The sequence below is a fragment of the Aethalodelphis obliquidens genome, unplaced genomic scaffold, assembly GCF_003676395.1.
Source record: "Aethalodelphis obliquidens isolate GAN/ISIS:26980383/991018 unplaced genomic scaffold, ASM367639v1 scaffold23, whole genome shotgun sequence".
Classification (NCBI taxonomy): domain Eukaryota; kingdom Metazoa; phylum Chordata; class Mammalia; order Artiodactyla; family Delphinidae; genus Aethalodelphis; species Aethalodelphis obliquidens.
In genome coordinates, this window is record NW_020837967.1 from 24,417,284 (window position 1) to 24,437,734 (window position 20,451).

A 20,451-nucleotide genomic window follows, 5' to 3' on the forward strand; every position below is an offset into this window, starting at 1 on the left:
AAAGCACAGAAGGAACTTCATGGCCCTGGATTAGGCAAAGAGTTGTTAGATGTAACACCAAAAGCATGTGACATAACAGAAGAAATTGATAAATTTAACTTTATTAAATTACAAGCTTCTGTGCTTCGGAAGACACTGTTAAGGAACTGAAAAGACAAGCCACAGGGAAAATATTTTCAAATCATGTCTGATAAAGGACTGTGTCTAGAACATATAAAGAACTTTAACAGTTCAATAATAAGACAAACAACTCAATTTTAAAATGAGAAAAAGAACTGAATAGATATTTCATCAAACAATACATAAATGACGAATAAGCGCATGGAAATGTGCTCAGCATCATTAGTTAGTAGGAAAATGCACATTTAAAACACAGTGAGGGGCTTCCCTGGTGGCACAGTGGTTGAGGGTCCGCCTGCCGATACAGGGGACACGGGTTCGTGCCCCGGTCTGGGAGGATCCCACGTGCCGCGGAGCGGCTGGGCCCGTGAGCCATGGCCACTGAGCCTGCGCGTCCGGAGCCTGTGCTCCGCAACGGGAGAGGCCACAGCAGTGAGAGGCCCGCGTACCGCAAAAATAAATAAATAAATAAATAAAACACAGTGAGATAACTACTTTGTACCCAGCAGGATGCCCATAAGTCAAAAAGACAGACGCTGTCTAATGCCTAGGATATGGAGAAGCAGGAACTCTCATGCATTGTTGGCGGGAGTGTAAAATGGTGCACCCACCTTGGTAAACAGTTTGGCCATTTCTTTAAAAATTAAACCAAGTTACCATATGCAGTGGTCAGGTTCTCCAGAGAAACAGAACGCATAGGATGTGTTTGTATGTGGGACGAAAGTTACTTTAAGGAATTGGCTCACAGGATTGTGGAGGCTTGGTGAGTCCAAAAGCTGATAGGGGAGGCTTGCAGGCCGGGAACCCAGGAAAGGAATGCAGTTTGAGTCCAAAGCCAATCTTCTGGAAAACCAGGGAGAGTCGACGTTGCTGATGAAGTCTGAAGGCCATCTTCTGGGGAGTTCCCTCTTGTGCAGAGAAGTTGGCCTTTTGTCCTTTTCAGGTCTTCAACTAATTGGACGAGGCCCACCCACCTTATGGAGCCCAGTCTGCTTTACTCAGAGGCCATCAATTTAAATGTAAATCTCATCCAGAAACACTCTTCCAGAATAAAGTTTAACCAAACATCTGGGCACTGTGCCCGGCCACGTTGACACAGAGAATTAACCATTACACCATAATAACCCAGCAGTTCCACTTCTCAGAATCTACCCAAGAGAAATGAAAACATATATCCACACAGACTTGTATGCCATTGTTCATAGTACCTTTATTCATAACAGACACAAATGAGAAACAATCCAAATGTCCCTCAACCTTTACATGGATAAACACAATGTGGTATGTCCAGACACTGGACTACCACTTGGCAGTTGAAAAAGGGAAAATACTGATATGTGCTGACACATGGACGAACCTCAAAAATACTATACTAAGTGAAAGAAGCCAAATTCAAAAGACTAAAAATTGTATGACTCCATTTGTAGGAAATGTCTACGTAGAGCAAATCAGAGGAGCTTTGGGAGTGGGCCTGGGAACTGACTGTATGTGGACTCAAGGGAGTTTGCGAGGGGGTTGGAACTATTCTAAAATTGGGTTCTAGTGATTACTGCACACTTCTGTAAATTGACTAAAACGTCAATGAACTGTACGCTTACAGCAGATGAATTTCATGGTTTGTCAATTGTATCTCAATACTGTTAAAAAAAAAAGAGGGGTGACAAAAATGGGACAAATAGGCTAAGGGTAGGACACACAATGCATCTCATAAAAGCTCCTTTATTTGCTTGAGGTGATTCACAGATTTTGCTCCGAGCTCTTTAAAGAGACCTCTCCTAAGGTGAGCTATGTTTTCCAGTGTTTACAATGTCAAATTTTATCAGCATCTTAGGAGAAACCTAATGATTGTACTTCAAAGAGAAGCATGTCCTTTCAGTCGTAGTGCAGCGTACTCAGCTCTGTCCTCAGCAGCGTCCTTGGAGTCAGTAACTGACAGTGCTCTTCTCCACACCTGTCTCTTAAACCTCCCTTCAGTGCAGCGTAGTGGCTGCACATCAAGGGCAGTTCACAGAACACACCAGTTCTGCTGCGTGAATGGGGAGGTGAGCGTAAGAGGACGAAGCCAAGAATGCTGCTGCTCTCGGGTGGTCCCTCTTAATCCGGACACGCGGTTAGAGAGTAAAGAATGGATGGACGGAATAGACAGATGGCAGTCCTGCAGGAGCTTTCGGTGAAAACCGAGTAACGGGAAGTTTAGCATCTCACACCCTGGCAAGTACCTAGAATGCAGTCGTTCTCAGTTACAGGTTAGATACGTGGCCATTTGCTTTAATAGCCAGCGAGGTGGGGAGATTGGCATCCTCTTAGGGAAGCTGGGGAACCTGAGGAGGGAAAGTATTTAAATAGACTGCCTACCGCCTATGCGTAGATGTGGCCTGAAGAAATACGTGCTGATGGGTTATGGCTCTCCCTGAGAAATAATTTTGGCTGTTCTCCAGTGCTTAGACTGCTTAGAACAGGGCCTCATTCTGTCTCTAAAGACAGTAGAATGTGGCCACAGACGTTAGCTTGGAATGGTGTGCTTTTCATTGTGAATTTTCACAAGTGAGGCATGCTTGTTGTAAAACATTTTTAACTATTTAATTCATATGTCCAGTATAGAATATGTAGAATAAAAAAGTAAGGTCTCCTTTCATTTCTCTATTCCCTTCTTAGCTATTTTCCTATATTTAAATATATATTTAAATTGTTTCCAGTTTTTAGCTGTTATGATGCTGCAGTAAACATACTGGCACCAGGCACTCCCCTATTTATAAAAAGATATGAGTGTACACACGCACACACACATACACACATGTGTGTGTGTATATATATATACATGTACATATATATATATATATATATATACTCGTATATGTTATCACCTTAGTAACAGCTATTACCTGGTCTGTACTTAATATTTACCTTAGTACACCAGTATTTCTTTATGTTCTTTTTTAAAATCACTGCTTGAGACTACTACAAATGGTCTTAATTTTGTATTTGTAATTCTAGTCTTGTTTTAATCACGAGAAACTGTCTAAATAAGCATTTGTTAAATGAACTACAGGACAACCTGTGAGTGCATCTTTTGGCTTGATTATATGTGAAAAGTAGCTTACCTAGTAAGAAGAAAATTGTTGGTTTTAATTGCAGTAACTTAGTTGAAGTTTATTATGTTTGGAGAATTGTTTTATAGTATCTCTGAGAATGCTGGCCTGTTTTTTTTTTTTTTTGCGGTACGCGGGCCTCTCACTGTTGTGGCCTTTCCCGTTGCGGAGCACAGGCTCCGGACACACAGGCTCAGCGGCCATGGCTCACGGGCGCAGCCGCTCTGCGGCGGGTGGGATCTTCCCGGACCGGGGCAAGAGCCCGTGTCCCCTGCTTCGGCAGGCGGACTCTCAACCACTGCGCCACCAGGGAAGCCCCAATGCTGGCCTTTTTATCTCTAAGAAACCATTTTACCGTATAATGAACTTTGCAGATTACTTCTGCATAAGACCTAGGCTTAGGCTTCTGCTTCCAGTTCAGTTGTAGAGGTTAGAGGCAGGACGGTGTGGCCCCTGAAACAACCTAAGTAAATTACAAAAATCACTATTTCAGTGATCTGTTATTACATAATAAATTGCGCCAACACTGAGTGGTTTAAAACAGCAGTTGTGCTGTATAGCTCATGATTCTGTGGGTTGGGAGCTCAGGCAGTCTCAGCTGTTGATTTTTCTGTTCCATGTTGCACTGACTGATATCACTGGATGGTGTTCATTTGTAGATGGATTGGATGCTCTGGAGGATCCAGGATATCTTACTCACATATATGGTACCTGGAAAAGTGTAGAAGACTGTGTTCACATGATCTTTCTAGCATAGCCTCAGGGTAGTCAGACTTCTACTATTGTGGCTTGGGACTCCTAGAGAGAATTTTCCGAGAGATAGGAAGGGAAAGGTGCTTTAGGGGAAGGCCTAAAACTGGAAACTGGCCCCACATCAGTTCTGCCATATTGTGTTGGTCAAAGCAGTGCCGGAGCCCTCCCAGTTTCAATGAGATGGGACATAGGCGTGGCCTCTCAATGGAAGAGGTATCCGGGAATTTGTGATCATCTTTAATCTACCACAGTTAGATTAAATCTGGCCACAAATCATTTTGCATTCCTCCTATATTCAGAATATACTCAACCCCTCCCAAGAATTCCAGAATTCTCATCCCACTGTGGCTTTACCCTCAAGCTTCAGATCCAGCACCTTGTCATTTAAGTCAGGTCCAGATGTAACTACACCAGGAAGCTCCTCTGGTGTAGTTCCTCTCAAGAGACAAGTTATTTATTCAACACATAATGGAGAAGCAGGCATAGAATAACTGAAGTAAACATTTCCACTCAAAATCCAGGAAACAGGAGGTACATAGCTTTCACTGGTTCATAGCAATTTTGAAATTCTGATGTTGTCATTTCTTTATTAGGTCATTTCTACTCCCTGGAAATGATTGTCCATGGCTCCTGGCTTCACTCAAGCAATTCTGAGTCACCCAGCTTTTTCTATACGAAATGGTTCATGTTTATAACTGGGTAGTCTTTTCAGCCTTGCTTCCTGCTTGTAGAAATTTGAGAATCCAGAAGCATCTTTTCAGTTTGTTCTCTTTCTGCTCCTTTCAGTCCAGTCTGACATAATTCTTTTGAAAACTCTGTGAGATTCCTGTGTATCACATTATAATCCACTCCGTTAGACAGAAGTCACACCCACATTTGTTTTGAGATATGCTTTTTTCTACTTCAGATTGTGTGTCAAGGCACTAGAAGATGATACCCATAAGCTTCTTAGAAGCTGGCTTCCCTGCTGGTGCAGTGGTTGAGAGTCCGCCTGCCGATGCAGGGGACGTGGGTTGGTGCCCTGGTCCGGGAAGATCCCACGTGCCACGGAGTGGCTGGGCCCGTAAGCCATGGCCGCTGAGCCTGCGCGTCTGGAGCCTGTGCTCCGCGACAGGACAGGCCACAGCAGTGAGAGGCCCGCGTACCGCAAAAAAAAAATAAAAAAAAGATTCTTAGAAGCTTTTCTGTTTGAAAGAGTCCAAAAGGCACACCCTCAAGATTCCTAGAGGCCTTTTATCTAGTAAAGAGAGTCTAAGTAAGAGGCACACTCTTAAGATTCTTAGAACTGAACTAGATACAACTTTAAATCATTTTTCAGTCTCAATACAGTATTTTATAGTCACACTCTAGAAATTTTTATCTTGAAACCATGCTTTACTGGCAGAGCCCTAGACTTGATTTTTACTTTGAAGCCATTTCTTACTTTTCTTTCTGGGGAGAATGGGGATGAGAAAATGTTTTATGTTTGAAAAGAGCAAGTCCTGGCTCCTCTAAATTCTGCTTGAAAATGAAACGATTCTTTTGTTAGCTCTAAATTCTGCTTGAAAATGAAAGAGTTCTTTTGTAACTCATCTTTCTCTTTGCATTCCATATCATACTTGGCTAAAAGAGACATCACTTTCAACCTTCTGCCTGGCAATCTCCTTAGCCAAGTCTGCCACTTTATTGGGCACATTTTCTCTTTTCTATTTTATGCAAGGAATAGTGTTGCAATTTTTCCACCACTGTGTAAGAGGGCTTGTCATTTCTCCATCTGTTAACATTTTCATTAATGTCCTTTAAGCTTTCATTAACAGTATTCTTGAGGCTCTTCCTGTTTCTGTTCACCACCTGGTCCCAAAGCCAATGTCACTATTTTAAGATTTTTATTACAGAGTTCCACTTCCATGTACCAGTATCTGTTATGGTTATCTAATTCTGTAACAAATTACCTAAAAACTTGTAATCTTAGAACAACAGCCATTTTGTTGTACTTCACAAATTGTAGGTCAGTGAAAAGGGCAGGCTCAGATGGTGGTTATTCTTCTCCATGTAGCATCAGCTGAGGTTAGTTGGTGGCATTCAGTTAAAGGATGGGCTGGTTTGAAGAGTCCAAGACAGTTTTACTCACATTTCTGACACTTTGACCAGGATCATTCAAAAGCTATTCTTGGCTGGGGCTGTCAACCAGAGTGCCTACACCTAGCTTTTTCAGCATGACAGTCTCACTGTAATTAGACTGTGGTGACAGTAGCACAAAAGACAGGAAGGAGGAAATAGGTATCTTCTGTTGTAAAATTCTTACTTATATGTGAAGTGGTGTGCTATTATTAGAAGTTAGATTGTGGTAAGTTAAAGCGCTATAGTTTAAGCACCAGAGCAACCACTAAAACTACAAAAGAAACAGGTATGTCTAATAAGCCAACAGTGGAGATAAAATGAAATACTAAAAAATATTCAGTTCCAGATAAGGCAAGAAAAAATGGGAAAAGGATAAATTTGGGCAAATAGAAAATAGCAAGATGGTTACTTTGAATTCAGTCATATAAATAGTTATATTGAGTATAAATGGTCTAAATGCTCTGAAGGTGGAGATCATCAGGCTAGATAAAAAAGCAAGACCTACTAACCACATACTGTCCACAAGAAATCCTCTTCATATATGAACACACAGGTTATAAGTAAAAGGATTGAAAAAGATATACCATGCAAACACTAATCATTAAGAAAACTGGACTGACTGTATTAATATACAACAAAATAGACTTCTGAGCAGGGAATATTACTAGTGATATTGAGAGATATTTCATAATGACAAGAGAATCATTTTATCAAAAAGACATGACAATCCTAAATGTCTATGAGCCCAATAACAGAGCTTCAAAATACTTGAAGCAAAAATTGACAGAACAGAAAGGATAAATAGGCAAAACTACAGTTGTAGTTAGTCTCAAACACTTCTCTCTCAGCATTTGATTTATAAGTAGGCAGGCTATTAATAAAAACTAGAATCTGGAGCAACGCTGTTAACCAGTGGACTTAATTGACATTTATAAAATATTGCACTCAATAATAGAGGAACACACATTCTTTTCAAGTACACATGGAATTTTCATCAAGGTAGATCATATAACAAGTCTCAATAGATTTTAAAAGATTAAAACTATACAGGATATGTTCTTTTACTATTTCTAAATTGAACTAAAAGTAAATAACAATAGAATATATAGAATTCCTCCCCCAAATATTTAGAAATTAAACAATACAGTTTAAAATAAACCATGGTTCCAAGAAATCACAAGAAAAATTAGAAAATATTTTTTAACTGAATGAAAAATGAAAACACATTATATCAGTATTTATGCAGCTAAAGCCATGCTCAGAGGAAAATGTATAGCTTTAAAATACATACATTAGAAAAGAAGAAAAGTCTAAAACCAATTATCTAAGCTTTCACCTTAAGGAGCTGGAAAAAATCAAAGCAAAATGAACCCGAAGTATGCGGAAGGTAGAAAACAAGAAGTAGAAATCAATAAAATAAAATATTATAAAACAGACAAATAATAGAGAAAATTGATGAAAGCAAAAGCTGTTTTATTATTGTTTTTTACCAGATCAGGTTAGTTGGCCCTCTTTAGTGTCAGTTCAGTGCCTTCCATATATATATTCCTAGATATAAGAGGTTAAAATTGTCAGCGTCTTAGGCTCTAGGCCCAGAAACTGGTGTCTTGTCATATCCACCATATTTTATTGGTCAAATAAGTCAAAGAGGTTACCCAAATTCAAGGTTGGGGAGAGACATATATACCCACTTCTCAGTGGGAGAAGTTTCAAAATATTTGTGTCATTCTTAAGCACAGTCATTTTTGAAGACCTCAGAGAGCTATGAAAACGAAGAGTGCTGAATGAGCTGAAATAGCAGAAATTGAGGGGCATGTAGGAGATGAGATTGCTAGCAGTCATCCTTCCTAAGCGTGTTTGCTGAGAATGGACACTGGCTAAGGATCAAGCTTGCTATGGAAGTGAAACTCTATGAGGGGAAAGAGGAACCATGGGAATTTTGATGGTCACATAGTCTGGCATGGTGAACTGGAACCTAGGGAGGCCTCAGACACACAGCTCGTTTTCCCCATAGGTTGTTTGCTGAGCCTTGGGGCGGGATGGGAGGTTGGGAAGTTGAACTGGAAATATGCAGTGAAGTCTTCTGCAGTCCTGCAGTGCTTAGGAGACCGTCTCCATGTGATGGAGTAGGGTGCAGCTGCAATAAACACACCACTGATTTCACCTTTGAGACGTTTTACACCAGAAGTAAGCTGATTAGATTGAAGTGAGCAGCTTCTCACCCTACCTGTCTAATAGAGGAAAGGATGGGCCCTCACTGGGAGAAGATAACATCAACCACAGTTTTATGGCTGTTACATTGACAGTATTGATAATAAACTAAAAAGTTAGGTGACATGTGAAAAGTAAAAAAAAAAAAAAAAGTTCAAAGAAGAAGGTACAAGAGAAGCAGATCCACCGATGATACAGACTTAGGAGTTACCAAACAAAGATTTTATAGCTGTTGTAAATGTGTTAAAGGAAATAAAGGAAGAGGCTAGCAAAGTGGATGAAAAGATGAACAGTATCAACAGAAAGTTGGGATCTATCAAAAAATAATCAAGTGGATATTCTAGAGCTGAGAAATACGGTATCTGAAATTAAGATTTGAGTTTAAGAGCAAACTTGGCACAACAAAAATAACTAGAACTAGTGAACTAAAGGAAAGTTCAGTGGAAAAAAGTACAAGCTCAGAAAGAAAAAGGAATGGAAAGAAAAAAAACAGCTTAAGAGACATAGGGGATTGAGTCACTTCATCTAATGTACATGTGGTTGGAGTCCCAGGAGGAGAGAATGAGCAAAAGAAATATTTGAAAAGATAATGACCAAAGGTTTTCCAAACTGACGAAAGATAGCAATCCACAAGTTCAAGAAGCACCAGAAACTTAGTGAACCCCAAGCAAGATTAATATGAAGAAAAACACACCTAAGTACAACTTAGTGAGACTTGTGAAAACCAGCTATAAAGAGAAAAATCTTAAAAAAACTGAAGGAAATAAACCACACTCCCTTCAATGGAGCAACAGTAAGATTGGTGGCTGACTGTCCTACAGACATTATTAAAATCAGATCATAAAGGAATGACATCCTTAAATTTTAAGTGCAGAAAGGAAAAATATGGCCAACCTGAAACTCTATACCCAGCAAAAATTTTTTTTTTAATTGAAGGCAAAATAAAGATGTTTTTAGACAAAAGGTGTGACACTTTCTCGCAAGTAGACCCACAGTACAATAATACTAAAGAAAGTTATTCACTCTGAAAACAAGTAATCCCAAGTGAACCATAAAAGCTCAGGGAAAAATGAAGATCATAGGGAAGCATAAATATATGAGTAAGTATAAAAGATTTCAGACCATTGAAAGCAACAATAGTAATGTTTTGTGGGGCCTTAAACATACATAGAAATGGAGTTAAACTGGTATTTTTGTCTTGCTCGGGAAGTGGTAAAAGTCAACTGTAAATCAAGAAAGTATTTATCATCTGTAAGATGATTGCTAAAAATATTATAAAAATGTTTAAACAAAAACTTCACCAAAAGTAAAATGGTATAATAAAAAATTGATTAATCAAAAAAAGAGGAATAAGTGAAGAAAAAAGAGCAGATGGAATGAATAGAAAATTTATAACAGAAAGGTATCCTTAAATATAATTAAATTATGTGTAAATAGGCTTATTCCTCCAATTAAAAAACAAATTTTTGGACTAGATTTTTTAGAAAGAAAAAATATATAGTTTGCATAAGTTATATATCACATAAAAGGGTATGGAAAACAAAGAAAAGGTACACTGTACAAATACTGACCAAAAACTCTTGTATATTAATATCAGACAAAGCAGACTTTATGCCAAGAAGAATTATGAGAGATAAAGGGGGGCATTTTATAATGATAAAGGATCAATTCAGTAGGAAGACAGAACAGTTCTAAATTTATATGTTCCTAACAACATAACTTCAAAATATATAAAGCTAAAATTGACAGGACAAAAAGGAGAAGTAGATAAATCATAGTCAGAGAATTTAACAACCTTCTTTCAACCACTAATATAACAAGCAGATTTAAAAAAAAATTTTTTTATTGTGGTAAAAGTCACATAATGTAAAGCATACTATTTAAACCATATTTAACTGTCCAGTTCAGTGGCACTAAGTGCATTCACATTGTTGTGCAGCTCTCACCATCATCCATCTCCCGAATTTTTCACCTTCCTAAATGGAAACTCTGTCCCCATGAAACACTAACTCCCTATTTCCTTCCCCCCACCCCCAGGCTCCTGGCATCTACCAACGTACTTTCTGACTCTCTGAATTTGGCTATTCTAGGTGCCTCATATAAGCGGAATCAAACAGTATTTGTCTGCACCTAATGTATATTGGAATGCAGGTATTATTTTGTTATTTAAGGTTAACTTAATATATGTCCAGCAAGCAGATTTTTAACAATGAGTAAGGTGATAGAATATTTAAACAATGTGATTAATTTGACCTATTTATAGAACATTATTTGCTATTTATAGAACATTATTTCCAACAACTGCAGAATGCACGTTTTTTTCAAGCATGCATGGAACTTTTACCAGAACAGAACGTGTGCTAAGCCAAAAAGCCAATCTCAACAGATTTCAAAGGATTGATATCATAACGTATATGTTCCATGGTGGAATTAAACTAGAAATATATAACAGAAAGATTAAAAATTTCTCAATTTGTATGGAAAATAAGCAGCACACTTTTAAATAATCCGTAGGTCAAAGAAGTACTCACAACCACAATCAGAAAATATATTGAGGGCTTCCCTGGTGGCGTAGGGGTTGAGAGTCCGCCTGCCGATGCAGGGGACACGGGTTCGTGCCCCGGTCCGGGAAGATCCCACATGCCGCGGAGCGGCTGCGCCCGTGAGCCATGACCACTGAGCCTGCGCGTCCGGAGCCTGTGCTCCGCAACGGGAGAGGCCACAACAGTGAGAGGGCTGCGTACTGCAAAGGAAAGGAAAAATCAAAAAAAAAAAAAAAATATATATATATATATATTGAACAGAATCAGTATCAGAACATGTGAGACACAAAGTAGTGCCTGGGGAGAATTGTACAGCTTTAAATGCATTTGTTTAAAAGGTAACCTTAGGGCTTCTCTGGTGGCGCAGTGGTTAAGAGTCCGCCTGCCGATGCAGAGGACACGGGTTCGTGCCCCGGTCCGGGAAGATCCCACATGCTGCGGAGTGGCTGGGCCCATGAGCCATGACCTCTGAGCCTGCGCGTCCGGAGCCTGTGCTCCGCAACGGGAGAGGCCACAACAGTGAGAGGCCCATGTACCGCAAAAAAAAGAAAAAACAAAAAAAAGAAGGTAACATTAAAAGCCAGCCATCTAATCTTGCATCTCAAAAAGCTAGAAAAAGAAATGCAAACTAAATTCAGATAAACTGGAAATAACTAACAGAAAAAAAGACAAAGAAAATTAGCAAAGTCAAAGGTGTTTCTTTGAAAATATTAATAAAATTGATAAACTCCTACTTAAAATAAAGAGCTCAAATTAACAATATGGTATAAAAAGGAAATATTACTAGAGATCCCAGAAATATTAAAGGATAAGAAAATACTATGAACACCTTTATGTCAGTACATTTGACAACTTGTATGAAATGGACAAATTCCTTACCAAACTGACACTCAAAAAAGTAAAAATTGTGAATAGTATCATACCTTTTAAAGGCATTGAATCTGGGACTTCCCTGGTGGCACAGTGGTTAAGAATCCACCTGCCTATGCAGGGGACACAGGTTCAATCCCTGGTCCGGGAAGATCCCACATGCTGCGGAGCAACTAAGCCTGTGTGCCACAGATATGAAGCCTGCGCTCTAGAGCCCGCGAGCCACAACTACTGAGCCCGCGCGCCCTAGAGCCCATGTGCCACAACTACTGAGCCCACGTGCCACAACTACTGAAACCTGCACGCCTACAGCCCGTGCTCCACAACAAGAGAAGCCACTGCAATGAGAAGCCTGCGCACTGTAACGAAGAGTAGCCCCTGCTCGCCGCAACTAGAGAAAGCCCACGTGCAGCAACGAAGACCCAACACAGCCAAAAACAAAAAAGGCATTGAATCCGTGCTTCGAAATCTTCCCATCTCTAGTAATATTCTTCACCTGAACTAGGTCTCAGTTTTACGTCTCTGATGTACAGGTTCACTGTGGCTGCTGACAAGGTTTAGACTCAACTCCCCTTCCATACAGTTTCCTTCAGATTGATCTCCGTTTATTTACTTTTCATCCCTTTTTTTGGAGTTTGAGGCGTCCAATTAAGTATATCACATTTTCCTTCTGCCAGCTTCCGAACCTTTGAGAAGCAGACATAACTCAGGTTGGCATAAAAATGTCGACCTTATTTGTGGGGGAACTGGGTAAAAGCATCCGTAGGCCTGACTCTAGTCATCGTACCCCTTCGAATTGGACTGACCTAACTTGCCCTTCTGAGTTTGCCATGTGGATGAGAGGGGAATGTATGCAGGTTTGGGCAAGCAAGTTCTAAGAGAGGGTGAGAGACTGGTGACATGTGTGGTCAGTCTTTCACTCTCTCTCATCAAACAGATAAGGCAGAGAGAGAGAGAGAGAGAGAGAGAGAGGGAGAGGGAGAGAGAGAGGGAGAGAGAGAGAGGGAGAGAGGGAGAGAGGGAGAGAATGGTGTTTTTTCACCTGTCAACCTGGTTGGAGCCCTACTCTTATTATCCTCTTTCTCTAAGAAGTCAGATCTACCCTGTTCAGATGGAACCCCCAGTTCCACTGCCAACCTACTTCTGGGTCCTCATGTCATCTGGACCCCCTGCTCTATTTTGAATAAGTTTTTATAACTTTGATCTTACCCCCAGAATTCTTGCCTCTCCTCTGCAGAAATGTAAACCTGGCTTTCGTAGGCAGTGCTATTTTTTAACTGTACTATAACAAGTTATATTCTTTAACTTGATCAGTGCTGTCAACCAGAATCATCTCAAGATCTCAAATGCTGAAAGTCCCTCTGCTTTCCTTCCTCCTCTTCTCTGGCTAGTGTTTTCCCTTCAAAGCCTCAAATTCAGAGATTCCTTCAGTTATATACTGTCTCTCCACCTCTCTTTCCCTCCCCCCTCTCTATCACAGCAGATGGCCGTGCTATTGATCTTAACTTCCTCAACTGTACGCCCTTCTACACAATAATTTTTATCTATATCCGTCACCCATCCTTTCTTCCATTTCTAACCATAAAGAAAAAACAGTTTCTCCTCTTAACATGGCGAACTCTAACCAGACGTCTTTTCCCACCTTCTCACCAGACTTTGCTCCATTATTAACCTCTCTTCCTTTTACTGGCATTAGAAATGAAAACAACAAGTCTTGTTAAAGATTCAGCTTTCCTTTCAAACTATGCCAGCCCTCTTAGCGTAGTTAATTCCATTTCTCCATTTTCTTTAATTCCCCAAATTACTGGAAGTTTCTGTTCTCTTTTATTGCCATTCTGAAATTTCTTTCTAAGCTCACCAGCGCCTGTTAAGTTATTCTTAGCCCTCCTTCTGCCCTGAAAAGACAGGACCGGGTGCTGCCTCCTTTGCCTCTTCTTCCTCAACTTCACTGATGGACCGCAGACTTTGTGGAAAGCTCCCCTCTCAAATAAGTAAACCTTTTAGAAGGTAAGCAAACTGTCTTATTGACTTGCTGTAACAAGGGAGACCACACAGATGATTCTGAAGGACTGCCTGCTTTAGGAAATGAATTTAGGATTTTTATAGGTTGATTATAGGTTTTATAGGTTGATTATCAAGTTCTAGGGTAAGAGGTCAGAAGTGAGCTGAGTCTTTGGGTTGGTTGATTTCTTAAAGTCATGATCAATGCCCACACGCAAGGTGGTGATTGAAAGAGAAGGTCTGTGGCGGCCGAGGACACTGCGTCTGTGACTGTCCGACTGAATGCTGGTAACCGTTCCAGCCCTCGGTCTTGCATAACTGATGGCGTGGTTATTCGCGTTCTCACTTTCAAGCACGTCTTCAGTGCATTTTTGACGATTTAAATCCGTTGCAGTTGCCCTGGTTTCCCCTTACCTTGGCTATTACAGTAACAAAATAGGTCTCACCGCCTTTCGAATCTTCTCATAGTAACTCTAAAACCAGAGCCATCTTTCTAGAATACAAATTCGAATGAGTTTTCTACTGAAAACCCTTGGTGGCTCTTTTTATGTATAAAATACAGCTGCATATACTGAGTGTAGCATTCAGCCCCTTTTCCAGTCCTCGTCTGTCTGTTGGTCTGTGGGTTTCCTGCTCCCTCCCTCCGTCCTGCTTTTCCCCCTCACTCCCTGCCCGCCTTTTCTCTTCCTCACCCCCAGACTATGCTTGTATTATAGAAGTATACTGACTTTTCTGAGCTCATACTCTGTATTGTGGCCTCTGTGCCTAAAACAAAGTAATTTTTGTTTCTTCTTGGAGCATTCTTTGTTTCTAAACCTTACCTTTATCCGATTGTTAAAAGTCCTGTCTCTTTTCAAACTGTACTTAAATGTCACCTTTACAGAGCACGTTACTTTGCTGGGACTGTGTAGCAAAATCCTGCAGACGGGGTGACTTCAACAACAGCAGTTTGTTTGCTCAGTCTTGGAAGCTAGTCATCTGAGATCAAGGTGTCGCAGGCTTGATTTCCTCTGAGGGCTCTCTCCGTAGCTTGCAGATGTCCACCTTCTTTCCTGTCCTCACATGGTCTTTCCCCTGGTGTGTCTCTTTGTGTCCTAACTTCCTCTTCCTATAGGGGCACCAGTCAGATTGGATTAGGGGCCCACCCTAAAGGCCTTATTTTAATTTAATCATATCTTAAAGGGCCTTATCTCCAAATACAGACACATCCTGATGTACTGGGGGATGAGGGCTTCGACACATGATTTTGGGGGGTTAGAAGACACAGTTTAGTCCCTAACACAGAGCCTCTGTACGTCTTCCCTGCAGTAAGGAACCCTCCCCCAAACCCGAAGCACTCTGGACCACTTGCAGCGTTTATTGTATTTGCCTTGATGTGGGGTTTTTCGAGTTGATCTGTCTGTCTCTGGCGGTTTGTGGGTTTCCTAAGGACAGGAACTATCTCTTACTCAACTTCATCGCTCCCTGCTCTCTAGTGCTGAGTGGGGCTTGATTGTTCGCTAAATTTTAAACGATTCAGCGTAAATTGGGCTTAAATATCTAATAATATATTTTCCAGAAGTTTTAGGAGATTGACATAAAAAATATAGGAAAGGAATATGTTATACTTCCTATTTTAGAAGTCTTGGAGCATAGCTTGAGATTTTTATCTTAGGTTCTTAAATTATACATAATATAAGTAATGTCAGTTTTGTAGAACTAAATATAACTCTTTTATGATGTTTAATCATCTAATTGGCTTCTGTGAGCTACCTATCAGTTCTTTCAATTTTATTACTTCCATTACATTTGTTTTCAGATAAAGATGAATGTCATGTCTCAACCAACACTGAAAATGTGACGTTTAGAAGACATTTGCTAAGTCGAGTCACCTCATGTAAGTCTGCTCACATCTCTCAGCATCAGCTTAATATTGATTTAAAATGTAAAGAATTAAGTTCACCACCTTTGAGGCTTTCTCAACGCTCAAATTGCTCAGAATATCTCAGAGTCCCCTTGTATATTGAATCACTGGTCTTGGAAAATAGTGGAAAGATGATTACGTACTAAATTTCATGTGCTTATTACAAATATAATGTTTAAAATCAAGGTATTATTTTAAAACTGAGAGTAGCACTTCAAAATCGTCCTTTATTTTGTATCAAGTCTAGGCAACAAGTCCCAACTGTGTGCCAAACTTAATGGTTCTAAGACGGTTTTCCATTGTAACAAATGTTTTGTATTTCAGTTTCTTAAGTCTTTGTACGGTTTTTTAAAATATGTTCTTGATCATTAAAGGGCGATATATAGTAACTGGAACCTTAAATGGTTAACTATTTATTCAAAAAATGTAGCTTTGAAAAGTCATCTTAACCAATCCCAACTATTATAATTATCTCCTAATGGTCTTCTGTCTTCATTCTGTCTTCTATCCTGTTTTTGTTGCCAGACAGATCTGCAGGTAGAACCACTCCAATAATTTTAAAACCCTTTAATGGCTCCCCACTCACTACTGGATAGAATCCATGCCTTCCCCTGGCATTCACAGCCCTCTCCCAAGCTCCTAAAAATACCCCCCGCCTTAGCCAGCTGAGCTCTCTCCTGTTCTCTGACTTCTCGTTCTTGTCTGTGCCTCTGCGTCTCAACTTGGACTGTTTCCTTGGTGTTCTCTGTGACGTCCTTTGCTCCTCCCTTTCTGGTTTCTCTGCCGGTTGAAATCTTGGCGCAAGCTGGCCCCTCAAGGCTCAGCTCAGGTGTGGACCCCTCCACGAAGCTTTCCCTGATCACTACAGCTAGAAGCACGAGCTCTTCCCCTCTCTGCTGGCTTCGCCCAGGATTTTGTTTTTACCGCTGTTTCAGCACATTTCACCCTGCAGCTTTAGTGTGTGTGTTGATGTCTGTCTTATCTCCCACCCGAGGTTGTGAGGGCCAGAAGATCAAACCTCTTGTCTGACTTATTTTTGTCTTACACAGCATTCGGCAATAACCTTTAATAGTGCTTGGTAAATATTTGTATAACAAATTGAGAATGTGCCTGGACTTTTCTCCCATCATCCCCTTCCGTCTTTCATCCTTACAGACACATATGGTCCGTATTCATGGCAACTGTTCTCCCTCGTTGTGCCCTCCTGGCAGACCTGCACACTGCCATCTTATCCTAGGCAAACACTGACCGTGGTGTAATTAACAAGATACGGTCAGTTCCCAGCCTCAGAAATAAACTGTAGTCCCAAAGTTCATGTCTAATTCTGCTGTTTGGAATGCAGAAAGCATTTTTCCACAAAAACAATGTTATAAATAGTGGTTAGGTTTCTCAGCCAGCCCTCCCAAGACTAGTTAACCCAGAAGTACCAGTGTAGCCTCCATGTATCACATTGTTTTGTAGAGAACCTCTAACTCTGGATATGGAAACACATCTCTCGTTCCCTAGAAGCAGAACAGTAACTTTCTGGGCAGCCTGAGCTGTAGGAGGGTCTGAGCTGGGGCTCTGGCATGGCCCCTCCCCCCATATTGGATACCCTCATACCAGCAGCTTTTTGGTTTTCAGTATTTGCATAAGGAACATTTACCGATAGGTCACTGATACTCTCATGTCTTCGGAATTGAGGGCAAGGGGACACTTGCTCTTCTCATCATCCCACAGTAGATTCGGATGGTAAACAGGGCTTCAGCTGCCCTGTCACATGGGGGTTAAGTGAGGTATTGACAGATGAGGAGTGTCTTACTACTGCTCACTTTCAGTTGTCCTGTGGGCTTATGGGAATTAAATATATAAGCATGGAAAATACTTCTCTCTATAGGAAAAACACATTTCTAGGCATCAGCTCTGTATTTGACATGACATCAGTTTTGTGGACAAGTGATTCTCATTCCTACGTGGGCGTAGTGATGCTTCGCCATGAAAAGCACCCGTGTATGTAAACAGCCCTGGAGGCTGACGGTTTCTGCTGTCAGGCTGTAAGAATAGCACTCCATAAAATTTAGAGAATTTAACATGTTCAGCATCTTATGAGCTTGGAGCACAGGAGTGAGTGTCTATTTTATGTTTAGTACTGTCCTAGATGCTGGGGACTGGGGAACGGGAACCAAAGATAATATGAAAAGTGTCCTTTCCCCTCCAGGAGCCTGAATCAGGGAGTAGAGTATGAAAGAAGCATTCGCAGTGCAAACAATATGTTGTTAATTGCCATAAAGTACTTCAGGAAGGTAGCAAACGTTCTTAGGATGATCAGAATGGCATGATTCCCCATGGTTATAAATATAGTGGTGGGATTTCATTTTGTCTTAGAGCAATGGTGAAGGTCTAAATAAAGAGCTAGGAGAGGAAATGATATTCCAGGTTGGATTAACAGCATGAACAGAGGACTAGAGTTACAAACAGACAAGCGAAACAGCATTACTGGCTGGAACAGAAGGTTTAGTTTACGTCAGTGAAATAATAGGTGGGAAAATGGCGCCAGTGGTTCCACCCTGGCAGTGAATAAGCGCTCATCCGTAGATCTTTTTAAACATACAAGTCCCTGGATCTTAACCCCGGAACTAATAAATAGAATTGCTGGGGCATGAGACCTAAGCCTGTTTATCTTTTAAAGCTCCCCCAGTGGTTGAGAACCACTGAATTAGAAGGAGGGGCTGAACGTAGGAGTCAGGCCTCTGTCCCTCAAGCAGTGGGAAGCCCTCAGGGGCTTCTGAGACGGGTGACATATGAGCAACGGGCGTTTGCCAAGATAAAGGTTCGTCAACTGCATGTGAATGGCAGAGAAATAAGAACCAGCTTGAGTCTGAGCAGTGGTGGTGGGAAGGCAGAGGTCACATGTGTACGTGTGCATGGATGTATGGGAGTCAGCGATGTCAGCCTTGACCTCGGCGTGATTTCTTTTATAAACCGCTTATACGACTTCACCCTCATTAGTCTGATCTGTTTTCTCTTACAACCTGGCAGCTTAAACAGTAATTTCCGCCAGTTTGCATTTAATGGAAGGAGACCATTGTCTACTCATGTCCACGTCTAACTCATAATCATAAGTGAAGTTGTGTGTATGAGGAATGCGACCTGTAGCGTACTCGTAAGGCGTGTACTAGCCACCCACATGTGCAGTAAGACAACCTCAGTTCTCACTGGGCAGGATTGCGCCAACAGCCGGAGTCACATGTACAATACTTACTGGCACATGATTCTCTAGCATCTAGTTGAATTTTGAAGCAATAGTCTAAATTATGCTCTGCGCTTTAATATTTTTAGCAAGAGATTTGATAAGCGCTTCATTTTTCTGGCAGCAGACCCACGCCTACTTCCTGACAGCAGCAGCTGCCCTTCCTCTGAGTTCATGCTTCTCTCCTGCCCACACCTCCTCCCCTCCCCTCTGGGCCCATCCCCTGCTGGTGTCTGTGCACCACACCACACCCCATCCTCACCCGGGGGGCAGCAGAGAGGAGATTAAAGCAGTCAGAATTTCACTTCTCCTTTGCCACTGACACGGCTGGCTGACCCTGGAGTCTTCCACTCCTGGCTGACCCCGGACGTGAAGGCTGCCAGCGTATCCACACTCAGAAGTCTCAAACCACGCCTTAGTCGGACATGTTTCCCATCTCTTTGACGTATTTTAAATAACTTATGTTTGGCAACAATGGGCCATGTTTATTAGATGGCAGAGAATAAATTCAAGGTGTGATGTTTTGATATGACCTGTCCCCTTTAAAAAAGGATTCAACATCATGGATTTTTAAAAAAGAACCACTCTCTTGGCTATTCTGTAACAGTACATACAGTGACAGCAGTTCCTGCTCTGGTCTTCTTTGCCTGTGGCAGTTAATTTACTCTTGTGTTATCAATATCTCCAGCTCTCTTGACTTAACTTTTTTATAACAACTTAGGCTTTCACTAACCATCCACATGTTTAACCAGACAGTGGATGGTCTGCTCAGATTTGAAGGAGCCTGTAGGAGAAAGGGAAGCGAGGAGAACTAAAATTTGTTGAGTACCCACTCCGTGCCATGTCCTTTACATGTCTTTTATGATCTTAACTCCATTTTACAACGGAGGAACTTGGGATTTAGAGAGGTTTTAAAAATGTATCTGATGTCAGAAGTCTAGTCAGCGATAGAACTGGGTTTTGATCCCAGGTCTGGCTATCTAACTGTTTAAGCAGACTGATCCTACAGGTCTGCGTGACTTTTATTTGTTGGGAAACATCAGTGAACTTGGAATTGGGGGGGGGGGGGGGGGGGGGTTGGGTGTAAGCTTTACCTCCCTCACTAATAACCGTGACCATTTTAATGAAATTTTTTTAACACCTTTATTGGAGTATAATTGCTTTACAATAGTGTGTTAGTTTCTGCTTTGTAACAAAGTCGATCAGTTATACATATACATATATCCCCATATCCCCTCCCTCTTGCATCTCCCTCCCTCCCACCCTCCCTATCCCACCCCTCTAGGTGGTCACAAAGCACCGAGCTGATCTCCCTGTGCTATGCGGCTGTTTCCCACTAGCTATCTATTTTACGTTTGGTAGTGTATATATGTCCATGCCACTCTCTCACTTCGTCCCAGCTTACCCTTCCCCCTCCCCATATCCTCAAGTCCATTCTCTAGTAGGTCTGCGTCTTTATTCCTGTCTTGCCCCTAGGTTCTTCATGACCTTTTTTTTTTTTTAGATTCCATATATATGTGTTAGCATATGGTATTTGTTTTTCTCTTTCTGACTTACTTCACTCTGTATGACAGACTCTAGGTCCATCCACCTCACTACAAATAACTCAATTTCGTTTCTTTTTATGGCTGA

At 41.1% G+C, this 20,451-nt stretch overlaps 1 protein-coding gene across 46 annotated transcripts in view; it reads left to right on the top strand.

Annotated features, from left to right (window-relative positions):
- ZNF438 (zinc finger protein 438) overlaps window positions 1-20,451 on the top strand; it is a 275,885-nt gene that overhangs the window by 73,195 nt on the left and 182,239 nt on the right. For 42 of the 46 annotated variants that reach the window (XR_003436090.1, XR_003436085.1, XR_003436093.1 and 39 more), the window contains one exon: window positions 15,486-15,563. The exons of 3 other annotated variants lie outside the window; for them this stretch is intronic. Coding sequence is in view for 13 of the 43 variants with exons in the window: in XM_027122080.1 (XP_026977881.1) it covers window positions 15,562-15,563 (2 nt within the window). In the remaining 30 variants the exon portion in view is untranslated. Of the gene's footprint in view, window positions 1-12,354; window positions 13,694-15,485; window positions 15,564-20,451 lie in introns of those variants that run through there. One more of the 46 variants, XM_027122083.1, reaches the window with a different exon arrangement.